Source organism: Alexandromys fortis, unplaced genomic scaffold (genome assembly GCF_014885135.2).
Source record: "Alexandromys fortis isolate MF-2015 unplaced genomic scaffold, M_Fortis_MF-2015_v1.1 scaffold_133, whole genome shotgun sequence".
NCBI lineage: Eukaryota > Metazoa > Chordata > Mammalia > Rodentia > Cricetidae > Alexandromys > Alexandromys fortis.
The window spans coordinates 3,782,804-3,807,021 of record NW_026068030.1 but is presented as its reverse complement, the minus strand read 5'-3'; the positions used below and the strand labels follow the sequence as shown (position 1 = coordinate 3,807,021).

At 38.1% G+C, this 24,218-nt stretch overlaps 1 protein-coding gene across 1 annotated transcript in view; it reads right to left on the bottom strand.

The window, feature by feature from the left end:
• Positions 1 to 24,218, bottom strand: part of Cntnap2 (contactin associated protein 2) — a 1,600,222-nt gene that overhangs the window by 792,909 nt on the left and 783,095 nt on the right. The window contains exon 13 of the mRNA XM_050164469.1: positions 16,671 to 16,790. Coding sequence (XP_050020426.1) covers positions 16,671 to 16,790 — 120 coding nt within the window. The remainder of the gene's footprint in view (positions 1 to 16,670; positions 16,791 to 24,218) is intronic.

Here is a 24,218-nt window from a genome sequence, read left to right as displayed (position 1 = left end):
AAAGTTCCTTCCTTGATCATGATGTTGAATCATAGCAACAGAAAGGTAACTAATACAGAGGCATAAGTAGCTGCAGAAGTCAGAATCAGGAGGCTTTCCTCTCTATCACTTATCATCCCTGGATATCTAGACACTGTCTTTTCTTCTGAGGCTTGGAACAGAATTTTGCTCCCAACTCATGTCTGAATTGAGAAAAAATTATTCAAATACACTAGCATTATGAATAGAATCTTGTTGACAAATATAAGCCTGGCATTCTATAAATGAGATATACAGTATCACTGAATGGAGAAACATTAGTGGTCTAAATACCCAAGAGGTCCTGAGAACAGGACTGTCACTTTTAGCTCTATTATCTTCTCCCCACCATGTCCCTTGGGCTTGTACTGCTTTGCTTCTTTGGTTCTATTGTAATTACACACACACACACACACACACACACACACACACACACACACACACACATGTATGCAGACACACACATATGCCTGTACATACACATATGCATACACATATATGCACATCTACACACATATATGTGCATGCACACACATGTATATTCAATATGCATACACATACACACACAAATACACCTTAAAAGTGAACTGGAAATGAACTTCCATACAATGACACTTTCGAAGTGTCATTGCTTTAAAGCCAAAGACTTTGGAAAGGGCCATGATTTTGGTAGAGACACAGTGTTAGCTGGTTGCAAAAAGGATTTTATACAAGTTGTGTCAAAGACAGCCCTTACAGTTCCTTATGTGAATTCTAGATAGTACTTTTTGCTCTTTAGAAGCAGACTCCTCTACTATTTGTGAAAGTTTCTGCAAAATCACTGTGACTCAATCTGCAAATTTTGCCATAAGTATAACTGCTTCACAAATACAAATATGCCGTAGTATCTGATTGACCAACAGAGATCAGAAACGGTAGCATAGATTAAATTACATGATGATTTGGGGGACCCTACAACTGTGAAAACAATTTGTATCAGAGAATAAATGTGCTGCCATTTTCTGAAAAGTTGACAAGTATAATTACATGGTCACATTTCATAGTGTTGATTTGTAAGGTATCTCTTTCCTTAGAGAACATGTTGTAAGTCCTTTGGGGATGTGGGTAGATGAGATATAATATTCTCTTCAGTGTTAAACTTTAAAAATGACACATGGATCAGGGTAGATGAATATAAACTAGCAGGTAAGGTTCTTTCCAAACTGATGGGTATAGAAAAAGAGTTCATTCCTGTTTTTTTGATACTTTGATACTAAAAGATAAAATTATGAGAACTGATAGTTTGTAAAGTCATGGAAACTTGGAAGAAAGAAAACTGTGTAGAAGTTGTTGGTGATTATCAAAAATCTATACAGTATAGATGGAATTTCATATCTATGATCCCAATTAGGAAAATAATACAACACAAACAAACAAGCAAAAAGAAAAATATGTATAATATCATAACTGGTTGTGATACTCATGTTTACTTTTATGTTGATTTCAAGTCTCTGCATTAACCTGCCTATGAAGGACTGCCTTAAGAGGGGAATAGGCAGTGATGGGGAATTTGAGCACCAGCATTTCTAGAGAAGCATTTTTTGTATTTTATATTAATATACAGAGTTTCAGTCAATGGTTCATCTTCTTAGGTTTTCACATCCTATTCTTTAACAATATCTCTAGACAATAATAGTATCGTCAGTGATGAGTATCACCTTGTGAGACTTAAACACTCCTTAGCTAGACCAGAACATGCAAAGGTGTTTTTTTTTCCTTGCATGAAAATTCCTTGAAGCTAATGAAGAGAGGATATGACCCTCATAATTAAACAGGTTAATAGGATTAGACAAAGCAGATAATGTCAGTGTTATCTTACACTACAAAGGCCAGACTGACATACCTAGCATTGGTTGGAGCTGTTATGTTCAAGAATGAGAAAAGAGATAAGTTCAGGAGGAAGCAGAATGACTTCTGGTGCTGTAGCGGAAAATATGACAAGAAACTGATGCAGTACGTGAATCTAGAAATAAAAACCATGAGCTCTTATAAGTCATTATTTCTTACTGTCATGGGGAATTCTTTTCATACTCAAGTCCTGTGGGGAATTGATTCATTTGTTAAAATACTTTTAGAAGGTTTTGAAGACAGTAAGGGATCAAGGACTCTTGTGTTTTTGGTGTTTTATGTCTATGTATTAGCATACAGAGTACATTTTCATAGATATCATTTTATTTGATTCTTAAGGGTTAGATTTAAAATGCCCAGAATTTTGGATCTCCAAAAAACCCACTAATCTCACCTATATTTTCTTGCTGTAAATAAAAGGCATGGAAATCACAGACTTGGTGAGATTTGGACTTCGGGAAGCAGAGATTACATTTTGGTAAAGTGAAACCATATGATTTGATGGATAGCCAACTAAATGCAATCTCTCAATGTCATCTGCAATAAGAACATGCAGTCTACAAGTGCCAGTGTGAAGCTGTTCCAGATGAAGAATTGAGTCTACAAAGCTAATATATAGCATCACAACTCTTATTATGAGAGTGGGCTGTCAGCTAGTGACATTCACTTGCTCAGAACTTGAAGCAATTACACAAATTCTGGAAAAGTATCAAGTCTTTGAGCAAAGAACTTCAACAAAGTTTTAAGTTTATAATAAACTAAGGATATCTTTATAGTTCCCCTTTTCTAATAAATGGTTGTTATCTTTTATATCACAATAAGAAAATCATTTCGAAGTCAAATCCAATAGCTCATATTATTCTATATCTAAACAGTAGGGTTTCCTGTGTTTTCTATAATTTAACAGAAATGTTTATTGAATGAGCCTTTCATAATTTTACAATCTGCTTTGCCTGTACTGCATGCTCTCATAGAATTCCAGCCACGAGAGACTTTTTTTTTTTGCTTATTTACCTTCTGACAATGAAGCTGAGTATGTGCTGTTGCTCCCACAGAGTTGTGAAGTAGCAGCCGATATACGCACCAGATTGGATGGAAGAATGGAAAATTATGGAATGATGGGTTGTGGTGCTTTTGCCAGCCAAGGTCATAAACTTATTCTGAGCCACTGGAACCTGCCTTTATGTGCTTCTCTCCTGGTTGTCAGAGGCGCTCGTGTTGACTTTATTTCCAGAAGGATAAACAACATCAAACTTACTTAGTCTATTTTCTCTTCCCAAGACTCCACTGTGGCTGGAAGCAATGTACACCGCCTTGCCTGGAGTTACCTGTGTGGCCCAGTTAACGTGGACTCTAGTGAGCCTCAGTCTGTCTTCATGAAAGTTGCTTTGGATTTCAACAATAGCCAAAAGTTATTCAAACCTACATCTGGAACATACATGCTTCTAGTTGTTTGAACTTGACTGGAAGTCTATTAAAGCCATAAATTGTGTCTCACACATCCACCCAGCATCTCATAGCTCTGGTGCAATGTGATGAATAAAGTTACAATGAAGCGACAACAGTGAGGTCTGTAGACTCACACAAGCGGGATTCCATTTTCACTTTATTTTTCACATCAGCCTAGTTATAAACCTATGAGTTAGTTGTCTTACATATAAAAAAGGATTGTTGTCAATATCGTCTAGATTATATGGAGTTGCTTTCATAAAGCATGGTATATATATATATATATATATATATATATATATATATATATATAGTGTTGCCGATTAAGTAAAATTAAGTCAGTTCTAGTTGAAAGGATAAAAGAAGGAGAGAGCCTGAAGGACAGATGGAAAGAATAAAAAACACTCCACTCAGCATGAATAAACAATTGTCAAAGAACTGATTAGGATCCAAGTTAATAATTTACTACCAAATTGCATTTGTGTTTTCAAATGAAGTTCCCTGCTACAGACTTCTTTGAATTAAGAAAAGTCATTTGATTTTGAAAATGTATGAACTGTACTAGTAACAAATTGACAGTTCATGAAAGAAAATATTAAACTGAGATTACAATTTGTGTGAGCCATATTTTCTCAAAGTGTCTACTACTGTTGCTTTGGTAAATATCATTTGATATTATTCTATCATATAATTTGATGCTAGGAAAATTATTTATTAAGTGTACTAAATCTTTTGAATAGTGTGGCTATTAATGATGATAAGCTTTTTTTTAAAACATACTGTAACGGCGTAAGCGAATGCAGACAGATTGTCAAAATATAGACAGCTTTAATGGAGGAATAGACTTACAGAACCACCGTTCCCGCGGAGACCAGGAAAGCAGAAGCGAGCGCTGGGAGCACACTCACCAAATTTATAGGAAAACTTTAGCCTGAGGCGAACACGCCCCCTAAGGGGTGGGACTTATCCCTACATCTCCCCCTTTTGTGTAAATAAGACAGAACTAAACCAAATACAACTATATACAATAATAACAAATAAATATAACAAACAATATTGAGAATCAAAAGTTTTGCTAAACATTCTATCTCAAGGAGTCTAAATAATGTAGAGAGTAACTACAATTATATAATCTTCAACTCCATCAAAGATCCGAGAAGGGAATAAATATTACTTAACAAACGAGACCAGGAAAGCAGAAGCGAGCTCTGGGAGCACGCTAGCCAAATTTATAGGAAAACTTTAGCCTGAGGCGAACACGCCCCCTAAGGGGTGGGACTTATCCCTACAACATACAATTTAAACAACAAAATTCACTTAAAAGTTAAATAGGTGTTTGAAGTTTTGAAGTTCAGTGAAAACAGTAAGCTACTGATGTTTGGGGATTTCTGGTTGAAGGTTAGACATGGGACAATCAATTATGTTGATATTTTTCTCCTTTTAATGGTACCAGGTCCCATTTTGACACTGGTATTGAATAATTCTAAATTATTTAGAATAATTTTGTACATTTTTGTAACAGTATAAGTGTCATACACTCAGATCTTATGCATAATACATATGTCCCCAGTGCCCAGAATATAATGTTCACTTATAATTGTAGTTAAGATAATGAGCTTACAATTACATAAGTTTAAGCAATCATGTTGAAACTCTAAAAATCACCCAGGGGATAAGTGGGCATTTTGTATATGCAGGAAACAACTTAATCTCTCTTGCCTGTCTGATAGAATCTCAATTTTCCATGCTTGTCATTTTGCTTGATGATGGTGCTAGTAATTCATTAAAAAGAGAGAGAGAAATAAAGAAAAGGAACACTTTAACAATGATAATTATATGTGAGACACATCTTTCACCTTTCACCATCCCGCCTTGACCACCAGGAAACCACAGACCCCCGGCAGCACCCATTTCTTCTGTGACCACAGTCTCTGCCACCTGGGGCTATCTGCAGGGCTGAGCCAGCCTTCCACAGCCTTCTGAGAATCTGCAATGGAAACCTGCTAACTCTATGGAGGGTTTGTTCTTGTGTTGCAAAGCTGCACCTACCAGAGATGAGCTAAAATCATTTCTGATACCCCATTTGCATATTAGCCACAAAGTGATTGACTGTTCATCTGGTCCAAAATCTGTCAAGTTGAAATAACAGCAGTGATCTGAATGCCAATCCAATAGAAGTGAGACTATGGCTATGCCAAAGGACATCAACAGCAACCTAACCCCAGATGCTTATGCAAAGATATGAACATGACAATCAGAGACAATGTCTCCTCGAAACCTTAGACTTCACAAAGTAATGTTTCCTGAGAAAAGAAACAAAGGAGGATCTCTGTTTAGAAATTATAAACATGATCAAGGAACTGAAGAAGATATGAAAAATGCAATAACAAGGATTAGGAAAACACAAACAGCTGAATAAAAACCAACTCAAGATGTTAAAGCATTTGACAAATAGGTAGAATTTTGGAAGAAAACTTAAAGTGAAATGAAACTTGAAAGTTTCAGGAAGCCAAATAAAAAGGATGGGTCAAGTGGGAGAGCAAATACCAGAGCCTGAAAGACAAGACACAAGACTTGAATCACTCAATGAAACAAGATGACTAAGGAGTTCTAAAAAAAAATAAAATAAAAAATAAAAATAAAAAAAGAAGCACAGAGTCATAGCTATAAACAAATGGAAGCAGCCCCGGTCAAAGACAGAGAAGGTTTTTTTTCAATAATATAAGAAAATCACCTAATCTAAAGAAAAAATATATATACTAAGTTGTAAGAGACAGAAAGAACAACAATTAGGTAGGACCAGAAATAAAACTCCCTGGCCTCACATAATAATCAAAACGTGAAATGTCCAGAACAAAGATGGCTTTTGAAAGCCTCTAGAGAGAAAGACCAAGTAATAAGATAGGCAGACTCATCATCAAAAGAACCAAAAGATGACTTTAAATGAACACTTTAAAAGCTAGAAAGACTCTCTTGATGCCCTAAACGTTCTGAAAATTTACAGTTGCCAGTTCAAGCTACCATCTCTAACAAATTATCAGTCACAATAAAAAAAGAAAAGAAAAACTTTCCAACTTAAATGTGTGTTAACGGAATTTATCACCATCAAGTAGATCTTACAGAGGATACCAGAAGGAACATGTTACACTGAAAAAAGGAATAAATACATTCAAGAGGTAACAGGGAAAAATAACATTTTAGGTAAAATGATTAAACAAATGAAGACTAAGAAAATAAACTTCACGAACCAACAAAATAACAGAACTTAATAAACATCTTTCAGTAATAACTTTGAACATCAATGGTCTTACTATCCCATTAAAAATATAGACTAGAAGATTAAATGAAAAATCAGGATCTATAATTTTCTGACTTCAGGAAACATACTTTACCATCAAAGACAGAGACTATCTGGAAGGGAAAGGGTGCACAAGAAATGGAACCAGAAATCAAATAGGAGTTTCTATTATAATACTCAATAAAATACACCTCAAACCGAAACTAATCAGAAGACATGAAGAAGGTGTCTTCATGCTGATCAGGTGGCCAATGTATCAAAAGACATTGCAGCTATAACATACATGCACCAATTTCAGTGCATCCAACTTCATAGTGAAAATATTTAAAGCCATGTCAGTTTAGGATTTGATAATGTGTTAGGAAGTTTAAGTATAGAATTAATGATTTGGTCAAAATAAGCTGATTTTCAAGAATATCTATGAATTTAATTTTCCCTATGAAAATACATAGTATTATTAAATAATATCAGTGAGAAACTATGACACTGGCTTATTTTGATTCAAGGTTGGTTTTGAATTCAAAGCTAAAGAAAATCAAGCAGTGGAAGTGTTACAGATCTTTCAAATGCAACATTTTTTATTTCATTTTTATTTTGTGCATGGAGAGTTGCCAGCATGTTTGTCCATGGGACACGTGGGTGCAGTGACTGTGGAGCTCAGAAAATGTCATCAGAGCCCTTGGGACTGAAGTTACAGATGGCTGTGAGCTGCCATGTGGATGCTGGGAATCAAACCATGGTTCTGGTAGAGCAGTCAGAGCTGCTAACCATTGAGCAATCTCTCCAGTCCCAATAATTTTTTTTTGATATATAGTTTTAAAGTACTTAAGTGCATTACTTCTTTTGAAATTTTCTTAGGGGAAAGTTAATTTTGACATGCTTATATAACTTCTCTAATTTTTTTTGTGTTTCAGGAGTTTTTATCCATTAAATTATCTCCCACTATGCTACAGAAAATTAATTTCTTTTAAAACAAGAGTATTATAATCAGGGATTTTAAAAATAGATTTAATATATTAACACAGCCTTACACAAGGACATTGGAAGAAAGCCTTGGTGTGCAGATACAGTTTTGAATGCTGTTTTCTTCCTTACTTTACTAGCTCCACCATAAACTGGTAATCAGCAAAGAGTAACTAAGGCCATGTCTTCAGAGTTGAAGGCAGAGGACCAATGCCCTTTAACGGCGTTACAATGGTGATTTTAATAATTCTCTGTGGGGCCATGGTGATACCCCCAGAAGCCTCATGGAGTTTCTACTAAGAGCTTGAAATGGTACAGAGGAAATGTCAATAATTTTAATAACAAATCTCCAAATTTAAGTTCTCTGTTATTGTTCTTTAAGTAGCTAGCTATTGTCCTCCTTTAAATGCCAGCAATAATCAAAAATAATATGTAAGCTTGAAATAATAACAAACAAAATGGTAATCTTATAGACAAGCAGCTCACATCATCCACAGAGGCTCAGCTGAGTCTGGCTAAGTGGCTCTTGTCCACCCTTAATCATGCACACCCAGAACGCAACTTTTCTACAATGTAAAAAATATTTGGCTGCTATACAGAAAATCAGAGTTTTGTGTTTGGAAATATCAATAGGAACAAAGATCAGGTTTTCAAAATACTAGAAATGAATATTGTATTGGGAATACTAAATATTTTAATAAGCACAACCTAGAAATTTTCAAAGGGAGCAGAGAATTTGAGTGGAGTAGAAACCACGGAACCAAAGATGCCCACAGGCATTTTCCTTTCCATAGGGAGGAACATGGTGCTGTGCTCTTTTATAGTTTGTTTCTATGACATATTCATGCTGGAATTGTCCTCTGATCTCGTTTCTCCCCAGCAGTTGTATACAGTGCAGAATAATTAAGGAGGAAAGGATAAAAAAATAGTTAACAAGTACATGTTGGAGTAAAACAGTCAAAGAACAATAGAAATGGTGGGTTTTCCAGTCACTGATGAAAAGTTTTCTTTGGGGGAGACACAGGGACCATTATTTTATGTGTATGTAGGAAATAGGACTATGGATGGAGAAGATTGGAGGAACAGCTGGTGCTTTGTCACGAAGTACTATCTCTATGCTTTCATTATTTTTTGTTATTTCTTGAAATGGAAATATCACTAGGGGAGGAAATAGATCAGATTACTATGTTAGAGTTCTATCAGATCTCACATCCCTCCCATGGAGAACACTGGAAGAAGGCTTTCTGAAATTATACTTTGAATATAAGATACTCTGTACACAGACTCACATGTCTGAGCACGTGGTCCCTCACAGGCAGGATATTTTTAGAGGTTATGGTATCTTTAAAGTAGGGGGCATAGCTGGAGAAATTGGACCATTGGACACAAGACTTTGAAGGTGTTAACTCATCTGCACTATCAGGCAAAGGTCTCTACTTCCTGATCTACTAAAATATAAACAAGTCACAACCCAAGCTCCTAGCATCATGGACCAAGTCATATCATCTGCCACTTCTTCCCTGCATGGTGGGTTGTGTCCTTGGGAACTGTGGTCAAAAATAAGTGATTCCTCCCTGACACAATTTCAGGCATGTATTGTCACTGCAAGAAGAAAAGCAATATCCTATAACAATAAGGACATGCAATTGAAGAAAGTAATATCCTATATCAATAAGGACAAGCAATTGAAGAAAGCAGCAAGGGGAAAGAGACAGGAAACTTGTCCAAACTAGACAAGTTACACAGTTAAACTGGTACAAGTTACACAGTTTCAATCAGGAATGTCTCAAAGTGGCATTATTAATAGAAACTAAAAACATCATTGATTACTATTTCCAGGAGGTAGATCTGTTGTGCGTTATTATAGTTCAGCAACATGCTATATACATGGATCATTTTTTACATATGATTTCCAAACTTAATGCTTTATGTTGATATTATTTTCTGTACACATAGCTGGTAAAACAATGACAATGTAGTTCATCAATTCATATGCCAAGTAAGTTTGTAAGTTACTTAAAAAGTAATTCACAATTGATGACAGAAGCTAAAAAGAAATCCCACACTAACTCAGAATTGAGTATAATAAAGGGTTATTTATTTAGGGGTAGACCCACAGATCGTAATCCTCTGCTTGAATGGGAAACAGCCACTGAATCCCGCAGCCAGAAGGCAAGACAGATGGGCATTTTACATTGGCATTTATAGTATAAGAAGCCACACCCAAGTGGGAGGGTAACTTAAAGGCTATGGGTGGTAAAAATTCTTATAACATCTGTCACTTTTGTTTAAATAAGAGTGTTCTAAGCCTAATACAAAATTATACACAATAAGAATAAATATCAAAATAACAAAAGAAGAAAAGAACCCTAGTCATCTTTGCTGGTTAGCTGGGAGAAAAAGAATTGTCCAGGTTCAAAGTATGATTTTACTCCTAAAGAGTTTGGATTTTTTAGATAATGAAAGAATGAATGGGGCCCTAATTCATTTCCCAGGGTCATTTTTTCCTATTTAATACACTCCAGTGAACATTTGATTACTGTGGACTGGACAAGAGATAAAGGCTCCAAACATCAGAGAAATGGTCATATCTGGCCATAGATAATAAGAAGCCATCCTCAGAATTTGAATGAAGAAACCTCACAAAAAGGTATATATTTAACATATTTTGTGGCCATTTTGTGTAGAAATAGGCCAGTACAGTTTAGTTTCCATCTGGGTTCCATTTTGGAGGTTCCCATAGAGTCCAAAGCTGTCTCACCTTGTTGTTATGTGATCTGGCCTGTGTTGTGGGCCTCACAGTCCATTTCATGGTTTCCCTCTCTCTTTCTTGACTTCAAGTTTGAAAACCATGTAAGAACTTTTGTAGTATTAACCTATCACCATGACTGGCACACAATGAAGAAGAGATTTCAAAGAAAACCTGGCAGGTAGAAGCCACGTATAGAATAAGCGAGAATCCGAAAGAAAGTGCTCCGTGAGAGTGGTAATCAGTCAGAGGAAGAGTCTTTCCTGGCTGTGTTTGATCAGTGAGTTGCTTCCCAGATTTTCAATTGAAGCTGTATGAAGAGAATTGAATTCAAAGATTTATACTGATTGTGAGGAACTGAAAGAGCTGAACGTGAGAGGCAGGAGTTGCTGAGTGATTACAAAGGTTTATAACAAAGACAGCTCATGAGAGGTCGACAAAGAGTAGACGATGTGGCCGAGGGAAGACAAAGCAGAGTGAGGCTACGCATAGGTTAACTATAGAGGAGGTAAACTAGGTTAGGAGACAGAAAAGGAAAGAAAGTGCCTTTGAAAAAATAGAGCGAGGGGAATGAAGTGGAAATCAGTGTGCGGGGCTTGTAGTCAGGATTTCTTTCTCTCTCTCTCTCTTTCCCTCTACACACACACACACACACACACACACACACACACACGGAAAGGGAGATGGACAGATGGAAGTACTGACTAAGAAGACCATGAAGGGATTAAAAAGCTCATGAAGTCCCCACTTTCAGTGGTAACAACCTTCTTCACACAGAACAGAATTTTGTGTCCTCATGTCTTTCCCAGGGAAAGGGCTACTGTCAAATTGGATATAAATGACCCTGTTCTATTTTCAAACAAGCTAGTGTCCAAGTCAGGTTAAGAACTACTCACTCAAAATCAACCAGGTATTAGGGATCATTTTTAAATTATCCTAAAAATTGGACTTAAGAATCCAGATATGGGTCGAGGGAAATTCTACAGTAGTGGCCTACCCTAGGTACAGAGTGCACATTTGAAAGCAGGGAGTATAAAAGCCATCCTAGAATGTCCTCTGAAAATTACCCATGGGAAAATACTTCTGGATTACTTATGAATTAAAACCGGTAACAGTTACTTCATTGTTCCTGTGCTGATTTCATTTAAATGTGTTCTCTGATTAAAACCCCAAGGCATTGGTGGAACAATTAAGAAATAAATAGTTTATAGTCAACACATTATCCAAGCCATAGGTAATGAGTTAGGAAGCTTTGATGACGATGATGATGATGAGATGCTGATAAGAATGCTCATTTAAGAAAACATGTCCTAGATTGTAACACAGATCCCAAGTGAATATTTTCGTTTATATATACATGTGAGCTTGCACACTCAAATACACCACATACATATACTTACACATATATAAACACTAATGCACACACATAAACACACTAATATACATCCAAACATATGCACACTCACACATATGTTAACTACAGTCTATTTCTGAGCACATAAGCCTGGTTAAATTATTAGGTCTCATAGCTGACAATGTGTGTGGCCTAGGACTTAACTTTTCTGAACTTTAATTATAAAAACAAGAAAATGATTGTAATTTTAGCTACTTTGTGGTCTTACAAGTCACTAGACGACTTAGGTGTAATGTTCTAAAAATGTTTTTACATTTCATTTGTCTTTAATATCTTTCTTTTTTTCTTTCCTTCTTCCTTCCTTCCTTCCTTCCTTCCTTCCTTCCTTCCTTCCTTCCTTCCTTCCTTCCTTCTTTCCCACCTTCTATCTGTCTATATGGAAGCATAAAATATACAAATCCTTATCATATATTTCCCAGTATGTTACTTGTTTTTCTTTGCCACTGTTAATTGTAATTTTTATTTTATATATAATCAAACTTTTTAATTGAGGAATATGTTAAGATTAAAAAACATACAAAAGTATTAATAAATATCAATACTTTATAAACTTATCATGGCCATGTGTTCTACACACAGGAAGGACCCTATATTCTAGAATTAGAAACAATATGAAGAGGGACATTGGTAGTCAGAATTCTGAGGCCTTAGAGAGCACTGCCACCAAATGGGCGTTCCCTGCAGGATACCCTCTTTTCAAAGGTGAGTGGGGACACCAAACGTGATGCAACACACTCCAAGGACTGGTCACTAGACAGAGCCCAGGTGAAGACTTTGCAGATAAGATCAGCTCTTCTAGTGAATCCAGTAAGTAACTGTCCTGTGTAAGCCCGACCAGGTATTTGCTAGTGGATGATTTGCACATCAGAGTTTCTGCTGGGTTCAGAGGAATTCATGACCAATAAGCATGAAAAAAAGGAAAACAAAATCAAACCAAACCAAAACAAAGCAAACAAAACCAGGACCATGGGCCTTTAAATCATGAACAATGGAGTCTCCCAGAAACTTGAAAGAACTTCTAAGAAAATTCTAATCCTTAGAGAAAATCATAGATCTACTGGCCTCCTGGATTTCTAGTTTGCTCAGAACGTGCACATTGAGCTAGCTCACCTGTGCCAGACAATCACACAGAATAGTCGTGGTGAGCTGGTGTTTCCACAAGCTGCTAAGAAGATGAATACCGCATGCAAGAAGTAAAGGAGGGGTTTGAGGTGAGGTGGCATGCACAGGTTTAAGACATTTGTCACTAGGACCTCCATCTGTCACCCAGTGACTCATCAACCCCCTGCACACATGGCACCATGGAGATACGTGAGAAGCACAGTAAAGACAAAGAAAATAATATTGCCAGTGCCAGTGCGTGGGGACTTGAGCAAGGAACTCTCTATAAATATTAGATTAAAGAGACATGAGCGGCTTTTACCATTATAGACCGTAATAGAATTTGATCAGCTAAATCCCAAGGCTTTATAAAGCACAAATTATGTAAACAAGCTTAATGGCTTTTTGATAAAACTACAAAGCCATTTGTATGAAGAATGCAAGAGGTGCTTTTTGTTTGGACTCTAAACCTCATGCACAGAGCACAGATGCTAACTCAAATTAAAAAAGAAATAAGAAGTTTAGTACTGGGGAGACTGGGGAGATGGCTCAGTGAGTAAAAGGCTTATGCAATTCTGACAACCTGCATTCAGATCCCTAGAACCCATTAAAGCTGGACCCAATAGCCCAGTCACCTGTAGTCCCAGCGTGCCTCTCTAGACACTTGTAGGGCAGGGAGCCTGGCTAAGGCAATGGCAAAAAGACCCTGTCTCAAAGAGGGTGATATACAACATGGATTAGAGGATAAAATCCCAAGGAAACCAGACTGATGAGTTCTTTGAGAAGAGATTTATTGAAAACATCACTCCTCCATGTCAACTCCGCAGCACTTGATGGGTTTTGTCATGAAGGACCCTCTCTAACGTCTGAGGGGGGTAGCTCAATTGATGGTTTCCTCCATGTGTTTATGCAGCATCTTTAGATCACCCATTCCTTCTCCTATGCCATCATATTTCCAGAGTCCTAGCAGCTCTCCTATGCCACACTTCCCTTACAGCACAATAGCCAGCACGTACTTCACTGTGATTCAAAATCACTCTGTAGCCCTCCACATGGAAATCATTCTCGAATCTTGACCATCATTTCAGTCTCTACAGGGTATCCCACTTACCTCCCTTAATACTGTCAGATATTTTTCTCTCATCTTTTTCTCTGATGCACATATGTGTTCATATGTGGGCACACATGCACAGCCATACATGCCATACAGTCCTGCCTGTTTATCTGCTGTGACCCTTCCTTTCCCCTGCCTCTTAGCCCTTCTCTCCAGGTTATTAACCCACTAGGAGTTTAGTTCTTTGTCACGAAATCCTTTCATGCCGTGGGCCATTGATTTGTGGGGCTCTTTTCTTTCCTCACCTTTTTTAGTGCCTTATCTCGTTTTATTTCTTAAGGTTTGTGTAGCAGGAACTATTTTTCTCAAGGCACGAAGTGATCTATCTAGACTTTATAAGCTATCTCAGCCTGGCATCCCTATCTTGTCTTTACAACAGTCCCTGGATATGGAACAGCACAAGAAAACTGTCATGGTATTATGTTTGGTGATGAGTACCATCTAAATGCCATATAGAACATTGTATTTCAAGAACAGATGATGAATGACAAAGAGCTAAATGACCTTTATAGAGTCATTCAGCATGTTTAAAAACACGAAGTCAGCTGGGCAGCGGTTAATCCCAGCACTCAGGAGGCAGAGGCTGGCGGATCTCTGTGAGTTTGAGGCCAGTCTGGTCTACAAGAACTAGTTCCAGGATAGGCTCCAAAGTTACAGAGAAACCCTGTCTCAAAAAAAAAATCCCTGTAAGTCAAGATTTTTCATGCATTCTTGGACACATCTATTTTTATAACTATCAAGTTCAGAAAGTTGTACTGTTCTTATTGCTCAGACTGTATTGGGATCCTTGGGTTTATCATTATGATTCTCTATCCCAAAGATATGGATAAGGTGGAATTTGTAGTTCTGATAATCATCGTGCTTCAATGTCCAGCAAAGCATCTTTCTGAAAATTAAACTGTGCTAAGTTCTAGTAAGATTAAAATGAAGTATAACAAGAAAAGATCAGAGGACATTGGCTAGTCGGCCATTAGAACAATTAAAACTTCCTGTTAGCTGATCCCTCTCTTGTGCACACCAGAGATTTCGGTGTAGGAGAGAATTTAGGGGATACCAATTCCCTTCTACGGTCTTCTCTGCTGGGCTTCCACACTGAGGTCACGTCCAGCCCTTGCCATTATCCCTTCTATTCTGTATCATGCCTTGCTTCATGATACCACAAAAAGTTCTCCACTGAGTCCTCGATGCCCATGGTGTTGTTTGCAATTTTAAGTTTTAGTGGCAGAAGTGTATTTCTACTTGAAATCTTTAGAGGTGGAGATAAGACACTTGTTTGGAAATAACAGAAATAGAAATCCATAAATGATTTTGAAATATATATCCAAGAATCATTGGTTTCAAATAGATTTCAATTAGAGAGCTTTTAAAACAATATGAATAAATTACTTCAAGAAATAGGAAAATCTTACCCAATTGGTTCTTGTGAACCCAGTATATTAATTTTTTTTCTGGGGATTTTATTACTTTTTTATATAATAATCATGGTTATAAGCAGTATTTTCACTAATAAGTAGTCCACTTGGTAGATAAGAATGTGGAGGCTTAATGAATTTAGCAATGTTAGTTAAGGTGCCTGTGATTACATAAATGGTGAATAGTGGAGCCAGAACACAAACCCACACAATGTTAGAGCAGTCACATGCTGCCATCAATATACTACTATGTAGATCACTGTATTGCCATTATCCTTCAGTACCCTAAGTCTCAGCAGTTCACAGTGAGTGCTGGTCATCTCTTGGAGTCAGTAATGATAAATGGCTCAAAGCCCCTTCTGGATTTTTGGAGCTCAATATTGCTGCCAATGTCTGTTAGAAATTTCTCTCCCATCTTAGAGAGTTTGCATTATATACCCTGCTCTGGGAGCTTGCAAGAATCTACAATCTCATTTCACTGGCCTGAAATTTGATATGGAATTGAAAAAAAAATCAGGATCTCTTCCTAAACAAATTTCATGAAAGCTTTGTGTAATCTTCGCAATTGCCAGAAAGGGATCTGAATACACAGAGGATACCCTTCTACAGAGAACAGAGGAAGGTCAGCAGCGGCTCATAAGCCTTCCCCAAATAGAAGCAGGGGGGACTGGGCAGTGATACATTTACCCAGCCTAGGACACTAAATGAGGTGACTTCACATGCCACTTCTTTCTGTGAAGTTAAACTTTGCAATTTTACTTTCTTGGTTTTTCCTTTACATGTTGATTTTTCCTCAAAAAATGTTAACTATCCATTGTTTAACTCAAAGATAGACAATTTAAAAATATTTATTTTTTATTTTATTTTATGTGCATGAGTGTGTGCCTAAATGTATGTGTATATATACAATGTATATGCCTCATACCTATGCAGATTAGAAGAGTCCATCATATCTGTTGGAACTGGAATTAGAGACAGGTGTAAGCTGTCATGTATGTGCTGGGAACTGAACCCAGGTCCTCTGCAAGAGTAGCCAGTGCTCTTAACTGCTGAGCCATGCATATCTCTAGATTCCAAAGGCAAACTTTCAAGAGATAACTGTGTCAGAGTTTTCACGGCATGTTCTGGCTTAACAAACCCAGCAAAATTTACCTTGTTAGAGGTGTGGTGTGAATATAACACCAGGGCAACAAACAGTTCAGGGGACTATTATTCTCAGCATACAGAAAAGTCATCTTCATAAAATGTAAACGTGACACAGTTACCTGTCATGTTGCAATAAACCTTCAGAGGTCCCAGAGGTCCGCTGCCATCAGGATCTATCCAGTAGTAATTTGACGTCTGGCCCAGGTGTTTGTAGGCTTCACAGGAGGGCTCGTAGATGGCTGGAATGAGATATCCACATCAGCAGAGCACAAAACAAACATCTCTCCAGCTCAGAGCCCCCATTACATGCCCAGCGCAGACAGACTGCTGTGTGAAACAGTTCTTTCTAGAATGAACACTCTCTTTCTCCAAACTTAAATTCCTGACTTAGCTCTTTCTTTATAAGTCTTTCTGACCCTAAGAGCTACTTATATAACTTTATAGTCGGGGAAAGGATAGATCTAATCAGTAAACTATTAAAGAACACATGTAATGTGTGTTTTTATCGTAATACATGGCCCTTTAATTCATACTCATTTGTAGCAATCATCTTCTTCCTATAAGGTACTTTATTTTGAAAGATTGCAAATAATTGAACTATCAACTAAGATAAAGGAGATTTCTTTCTCAATTTTTGTATCCCTAATATAAATTTCCTTTAATTTGCGTGGAATTTATAATCTTCTTGTGTCTCGGGAATAAGGAAAGCAAGTTTCCTGACTAAGTTTGTTACAGGTGCTTTAACTACATCAAAATTTAGTTTGCGTAAAAAGCCTGCATTTGCATAATTAAATTATAGGTTCTTTTCCATTGTTTTCCTTTTCCTTTCCACGTCTGTGACACATTTTCTTTTTTGTGAAGAGGCTGCACCTGTTTTCAGAAGTACAAAATGGATATTTACATATCTCCTTGGTTGTAAAGCTATTAAGTCAAGTTTTTTTCTTTCCTCCAGCAGCTTCATACTGACATTTGTGAGAAATGTGAATCATCCCAGCACAGGACAAGGAAGCATTCTTGGTGAAAATGGATTTCACCCGGACAGACTTTCTTGTACAGTGCTTCTAGGGCATGCTGTGTGTAAATTAGGAGATCGGGCGTCTGCGTCTCAAGCATCCTTTGTCTTATCCTCTACCAAGCTTTTCTGCCCCTCTTCATCTGCCCATGGCTCCCTCTACCCAAGGAGAATAGATGTTCAGCTCTCTTTTGTTATACCAATGTCACCACTCTCAGTCAAATGCTTCAACAGTTCTTCAATTGACTCGTCCCTTCTTCCTTCTGCAAAGAGTTATAATGCACAGAGTCTCTGCCATATGTTATACTGTATACCCGTCCATGCAGATCTAGCTGGACACAATCCAGACTCAAGACCTTTGGAGCAGGATTTGTTTGTTGATTTCATGGGTATTGCTTATGCTTCAAGTGCTGTTGAAGGAGGATGTGGCTAGAAAAGTAAGCAGAACCCATTCATCTTTGCCCCAGGGTAACCATTAATAGGTCCACTTTTAATCTCTTAAGTGTCTACACAGTAAGCTACATGTTCTCTCTAATGGTGAATGCCATGCTAAGTAAAATGCCGTAATAAAAGGCCAGGGAAAATGTTTTTTAAATGTCCAGCAGGAAGATGCTATAATTAGATATAGGCTTAAAAATTAAAACTCCATGCAGTAAGTGGTAGATTGTAGGGGACTATCAGGCTGTTGCTGCTACTGGCTGGTTGGAAGATGAATTAAAGCAATGTGGCCAGTAATAAAGTTGGCAGGACCGAGTGCAGCAGTTCTGAGATCAAGACAACGTGGAGGCCAGTTGAACAGAAGTGAGTAGGAACAAGTGCCGCTGAAGGGTGATCTGAAATTATACTCTCTGAAGATAAACTAGATACCTTACTAGTAACAGCATCTCTCCAGGTTAAAATTTAAAGTAAAATCCTTACTTTTGAAAAATTCATACATGTATACAATGGATTATTGTACCTATATTCTATTCACTCCAACAACTCCCTCTGTGTTTTCCCCAACATCCTTTTTCTCAACTTCTGTTGTAATGCAAGCGGCCGGGCTACATTCCCGGCACCTGACCGCCCGCACAGCTAGCTTTATCGGAAATAATTACACGGAAACTGTATTCTTTTAAACACTGCCTGGCCCATTAGTTCCAGCCTCTTATTGGCTAGCTCTTATATATTAATCTAACCCATTTCTAATAATCTGTGTAGCCCACTAGGTGGCTTACCAGGGAAGATCTTAACCTGCATCTGTTTGGAGTGGGAGAATCATGGCGACTTCCTGACTCAGCTTCTTTCTCCCAGCATTCTGTTCTGTTTTCTCCGCCTTCCTAATTTTCTGTCCTCTTAAAGGGCCAAGGCAGTCTCTTTATTTAACCAATGAAATCAACACAAAACAGCAGATTCCCACATCAAACTTCATCAAATTTTTTTGTAACCTACTAAATCCAGTTACAGTTGTCCAAATATGCATGGGTTTGGGACACTGGAAAACCTACCAGTGTCCTCAATAAGAAATGATTCTCTCTGACACAGAAATGACCCATACCAATAGCTCCCCAGGAGTTGGTGGGCCTGTCGATCTTCTGACTCATCTATGTGGGATATTTTCTGGCTTGTTATTGAGAAGATATTATGCAGGGAAGCATAGCGGCTGTCTGATTATGACTATGCTTCCTGCTTGCTCACTCTGCTTTCTGTTTACTGTGAAATTTGACCTCTTAGCTTCCTTTTTCCTGTCACCATGAAGTTTTCATTATTATGAACATATAACACTGTAGAACCACAAATAAACCCTCCCTTAAATTGCTTCTGGTCATGGTAATTTATCATAGCATTAAAAAGTGACTAATACATGGTGGGTAGAGTGAGCTGAAGGTATGGAGTGGGTTATGGATATGAACGAGATAGCACTGTATATATGCATGAAGTTTGTTAAAAAAATAAAAAAGTATATTTTACTTTCCTTGAATAAAACAGAGGAGTCATGATGGAGCTAATCTGGAAGCTTCCTCCATCCTGTCTAGCTTTCATAGTATGGAAGTTTGTACACAGAGAGATGGGCTGGAAAGCTAGCACTGGTCATTCCCGACTTTGGACTTTGTGTACTGTAATATCAACTTTCCAGACACTATGTGGCCATTGAAGCAGTAGTGTCACAAGTGCTATGGAGATTAACAACTCCTTTCTGATTATATCCGAGTGTAATATCCACTAGTGTGTTTCTCAAGCTAAATAATGTCTATAGTGTCTAAAGTTGAATTCTCAGCTTGGCAAGAAATTGTAAGAAATACAGATCTGAAGTTAAAAATACTTAGATAAACACACACACACATACAGAGGAAGAAAGAGGGAGCATGCTGTGGGAAGGATTACCTAACTTCATTTATCCATGTTAACTGAAGAGATATAATAGATATGTTATAGTGGTCTTATAAAGGCTGGAAAAAATAATCCCCATCTACCATTTAACATAGTGCCTGATGCATGGCAACCTTTTAATGGTTAGCACCACAAGCTCAATATATATATTATTAAACCCGAGATTGTTTCCTGTCTGCCACTCAAACTCTTCCTTCTTAAGGAGAGCCTCCCTAGTGAACATGCGTATTTTTGTAATAACCCAGAACACTAATACCTACTTGCAGCTGACTCAGAAATTAATCAGCTTCTTTAAGATGCCTTTTTTAGGAAAATGCCTTTCCTAAAAAGGTATGTAAGGTTGGATGTCCTTCTGTATCCTTTGAGTATATGTTGCTCCCACTGATTGATGATTAAAGCTACTTTGGTCTATGACAAGACAGAATACAGGTAGGCAGAAATCCAAACAGATATGCAGGTGAAGAATGGCAGTCAAGAGGAATGTGAGCCAGCTGTTGTAGAAGAGAGATGCCAGCATCAGCCTAAGGAGAAAGACGACAGAACAGAGGTAATGCCATGGCCGTGTGGCAATACACAGATCTGTAGAAACTGGCTAATTTATAAGAGAGCTAGCAAGTAATAGCCTGAGCCATCGGGCAAGCAATTATATTTAATATTAGCTTCTCAGTGATTATTTCATAGGCAGCTGTAGGGAGCAACAGATGGGAGAGAAACCTGTCCAGCAGGATCAAGCAACACAAAGAAAACCATTTAGCTACAGGTGTGATTGGAAAATGTTGTTTTTTCTATTTCATATCTACAATGTACTGGAAAGAAAGAGGATAAAAAGAAAAAAAGAAGAAACTGAACTTAAAATTTACTTATTGCTTGCTCTAATTTTATTTTGATACTGGAGTGTTAGGCGGCTTATCAGAAGTACAAGGCTACTTCTGTATGAACTACATCAGTATGATCCACGTTCCATCCATCGTACCCTGTAAGCTACAATTTGCACTCTACCCATAAACCCTCCTATCCTCCACAACTTCAGAGGAACTCTGAAACACAGGCTACAACTACACAGAGAGAACCAAGAGGTGAGGAACCACCCACCCAGTGGGGCACCCCATTCTCTAGGCCCTCCACCTGCCTCAGTTTCTCTAGCCAGCCAGCAGGCAAGCTTCCTGCAAGTAAGCTGCTCCAACACACTCACCTCATTGATCAGACCCTGTAAGCTAAAAGTCCCACTCCACTCCCGAACCCTCCTATCCACAGAGAGGATAGAAAGGAAGAAGTCAAACTTTCGCTGTTTGCAGATGGTATGATAGCATACATAAATGACCCAAAAATTCTACCAGAAAACTCCTAAAGCTGATAAATACTTTCAGTAATATAGTAGGATGCAAGATCGATGCAAAAAAATCAATAGTCTTCCTATATACAAATGATAAAAGAGCTGAGAAAGAAATAAGAGAAACATCACCATCCATAATAGCCACAAATAACATGAAATATCTTGGGGTAACACTAACCAAAGAAGTGAAAGACCTATTTGACAAGAACTTTATGTCTTTGAAGAAAGAAATTGAAGAAGATACCAGAAAATGGAAAGATCTCCCATGTTCTTGGATAGGTAGGATCAACATAATAAAAATGGCAGTCTTACACTGCTTGGCCAGTAATCAGGCAGGAAATAAATGCAAGGTGACCAGGCAGGAAGTAGAAGCAGGGCAATGAGAACAGGAGAATTCTGGGAAGAGAAAAGACTCAGTCTGCAGTTGTCACCCAGGCACAGAGGAAGCAAGATGAGAATGTCTTGCTAATAAAAGATACCAAGTCACATGGCTAACACAGACAAGAATTATGGGTTAATGTAGGATGTAAGAGTTAATAAGCATGAGCTACAGGACAATCAGTTTATAATTATTGTAGGCTTCTGTGTGTCTTTGGGACTGAACGGCTGCAGGACCAGGCAGGACAGAAACCTCTGTCAACAACACTAGAAAAAAACATCTTGAGTGAGGTAACCTGAACCCAGATAGATTAATACAGTATGTACTCACTCATAAGAAGATACTAGCTGTAAAACAAAGGATAATGCACCCATAGTTCACTACTTTAGAGAAGCTGAGTAACAAGGTGAACCCTAAGAAAAACATATATAGATCCCCCTGGGGAGGGAAAATATACAAGATCTCGTGACAAAATTGGAAGTGTGGGGATTGGGGGAGAAATAAGGGCAGAAAGGGAAGAAGAAGGGAGGAGGGGGGGAGCAAAAATTGAGATGGAAGAAGGACATAGATGGAGAGCAAGGAAAGAGATATTTTGATTGAGGGGGCCATTATAGGGCTAGCAAGAAACCTGGCACTAGAGAAATTCCCAGAATTCCACAAGGATGACCCCAGCTAAGACCCTAAGCAATAGAAGAAAGGGTTCCTGAACTGGCCTTGCCCTGTAGTCAGATTGATGAATATCTTAAATTTCACCATAGACCCTTAATCCAGCAACTGATGGAAACAGAGGCTGAGCTCCCAAAGTCCAGTTGAAGAGTAGGAGTAGTGAGAATATGAGCAAAGAGGTCAAGACCATGATGGGGATACCCACTGAAACAGCTTATCTGAGTTAATGGGAGCTCACCAAATCTAGCCAGACAGGGTAGGAACTAGCATCAAACCAAACTAGACCCTCTAAATGTGGGTGACATTTGTAAGGCTGGGGCAGACTGTGGGGCCACTGGCAGTGTCACCAGGATTTATCTCTATTAGTTGTACTGACTTTTCGGTAACCCATTCTCTTTGGATGGATACCTCAGCCTAGATGATAGGAAAGGCCTTGGACCTTCCCCAAGCCATGTGCCTTACTCTCTCTGAGGAGTGGATGGGGGGTGAGGTAGGGAGGGAGGTGAAGGGAATGAGAGGAGGAGAGGTAGTGGGAACTGGGATTAGTATGTAAAATGAAAAAAGATAGTTTGTTTTCTTTTTAAAAAAAATAAAATGAAAAAAATTAATAGAAAAACAAACATCAGTACATGATTATACGTATGAAAAACTATTTATCCTATTTATAGATAACTATAAAGGAATTTGAACTATGGGTTTAGAACTTTGCCCAAGCAATATACAATATATTGGAAGTAAATGTTGAAGCCTTTGGATGTGGGAAATTCTGGTAACCAAGAAGACCTTCTGTTTTATTTTATTTTTTTCACTTATAGTAATTACTCTGTCTGTAGCCCAGGACAGGACAGGCTGCTGTTTGCTCATCAACACATGCAGAAGCCATGTCCTTTGCAAACTTTTGCATGTGTGAAAATCATGGAGAGCTGATTGCAATGGGGCCTCACTTCATTATGAGAAGCCTGTCTGGGCAGAGAATTTGCAGCTGTAAGAGGCTCCAAAGTGAGCTGTCACCGCAGGCCTTCAGATGACATCCTGAGAAGCATTGGCCTAATCTTGAGACAATCAGAACTCAGGAAGTATGGTCTGGTTTTCCCTTTATACTTGAAAACAGTCAATGTAGGTCACGGACAGGCAATATGATAAAATTTAAATACAGTAAGTTTTTGGGGAGGGAAACCATACATTTATAAATAAAACTCATCTTATCATACAAAATAAAAACCTTGTATGATGTACTAAAAAAATTTGAGAGGAAATACTTTGGCTGTTTTTGATCAACAAAATTAAAGGTGATTTTATAACATTTCTGCATTTCTAAAATTATTTGTAATCTGTATCGGTAAGTTCATGCAAATGTGGATGTGTTGTACACCTATCTGCACATGTGTGGGGTGTACATGTGCCCTTGCATGTGCTTAGGAGGCCAGCCATTGATACCAAATGTCTCCTCTCTCACTCTCTACCCTTGTTTGTTTGCTATTTGCCAGAGTCTCTCGCTGAAACTGGAGTATATCAGTTCAGTTAGACCACATTTCCCTAAGCACCAGGGATCTTCATACCCCAGCACTGGGCCTACAGGCATGTCGAACTACTAATATCTCATCTTTTACCTGGGCTCTGGGATCCAAACTCAAGCCCTCATGGTGTGCAGCAAGCACATCACCCACTGAACCATCTCTCCAGTCCCCATGCATCTGTTATCTTTTTTTTTTCATTTAAAACTTTTAAGAGGCAGAGGCAGGCGGATCTCTGTGAGTTCGAGACCAGCCTGGTCTACAAGAGCTAGTTCCAGGACAGGCTCCAAAACCACAGAGAAACCCTGTCTCGAAAAACCAAAAAAAAAAAAAAAAAAAACTTTTAAAATGGGCATCTGGATTCATGACACTTAGATAAAATGCCCAACAGCT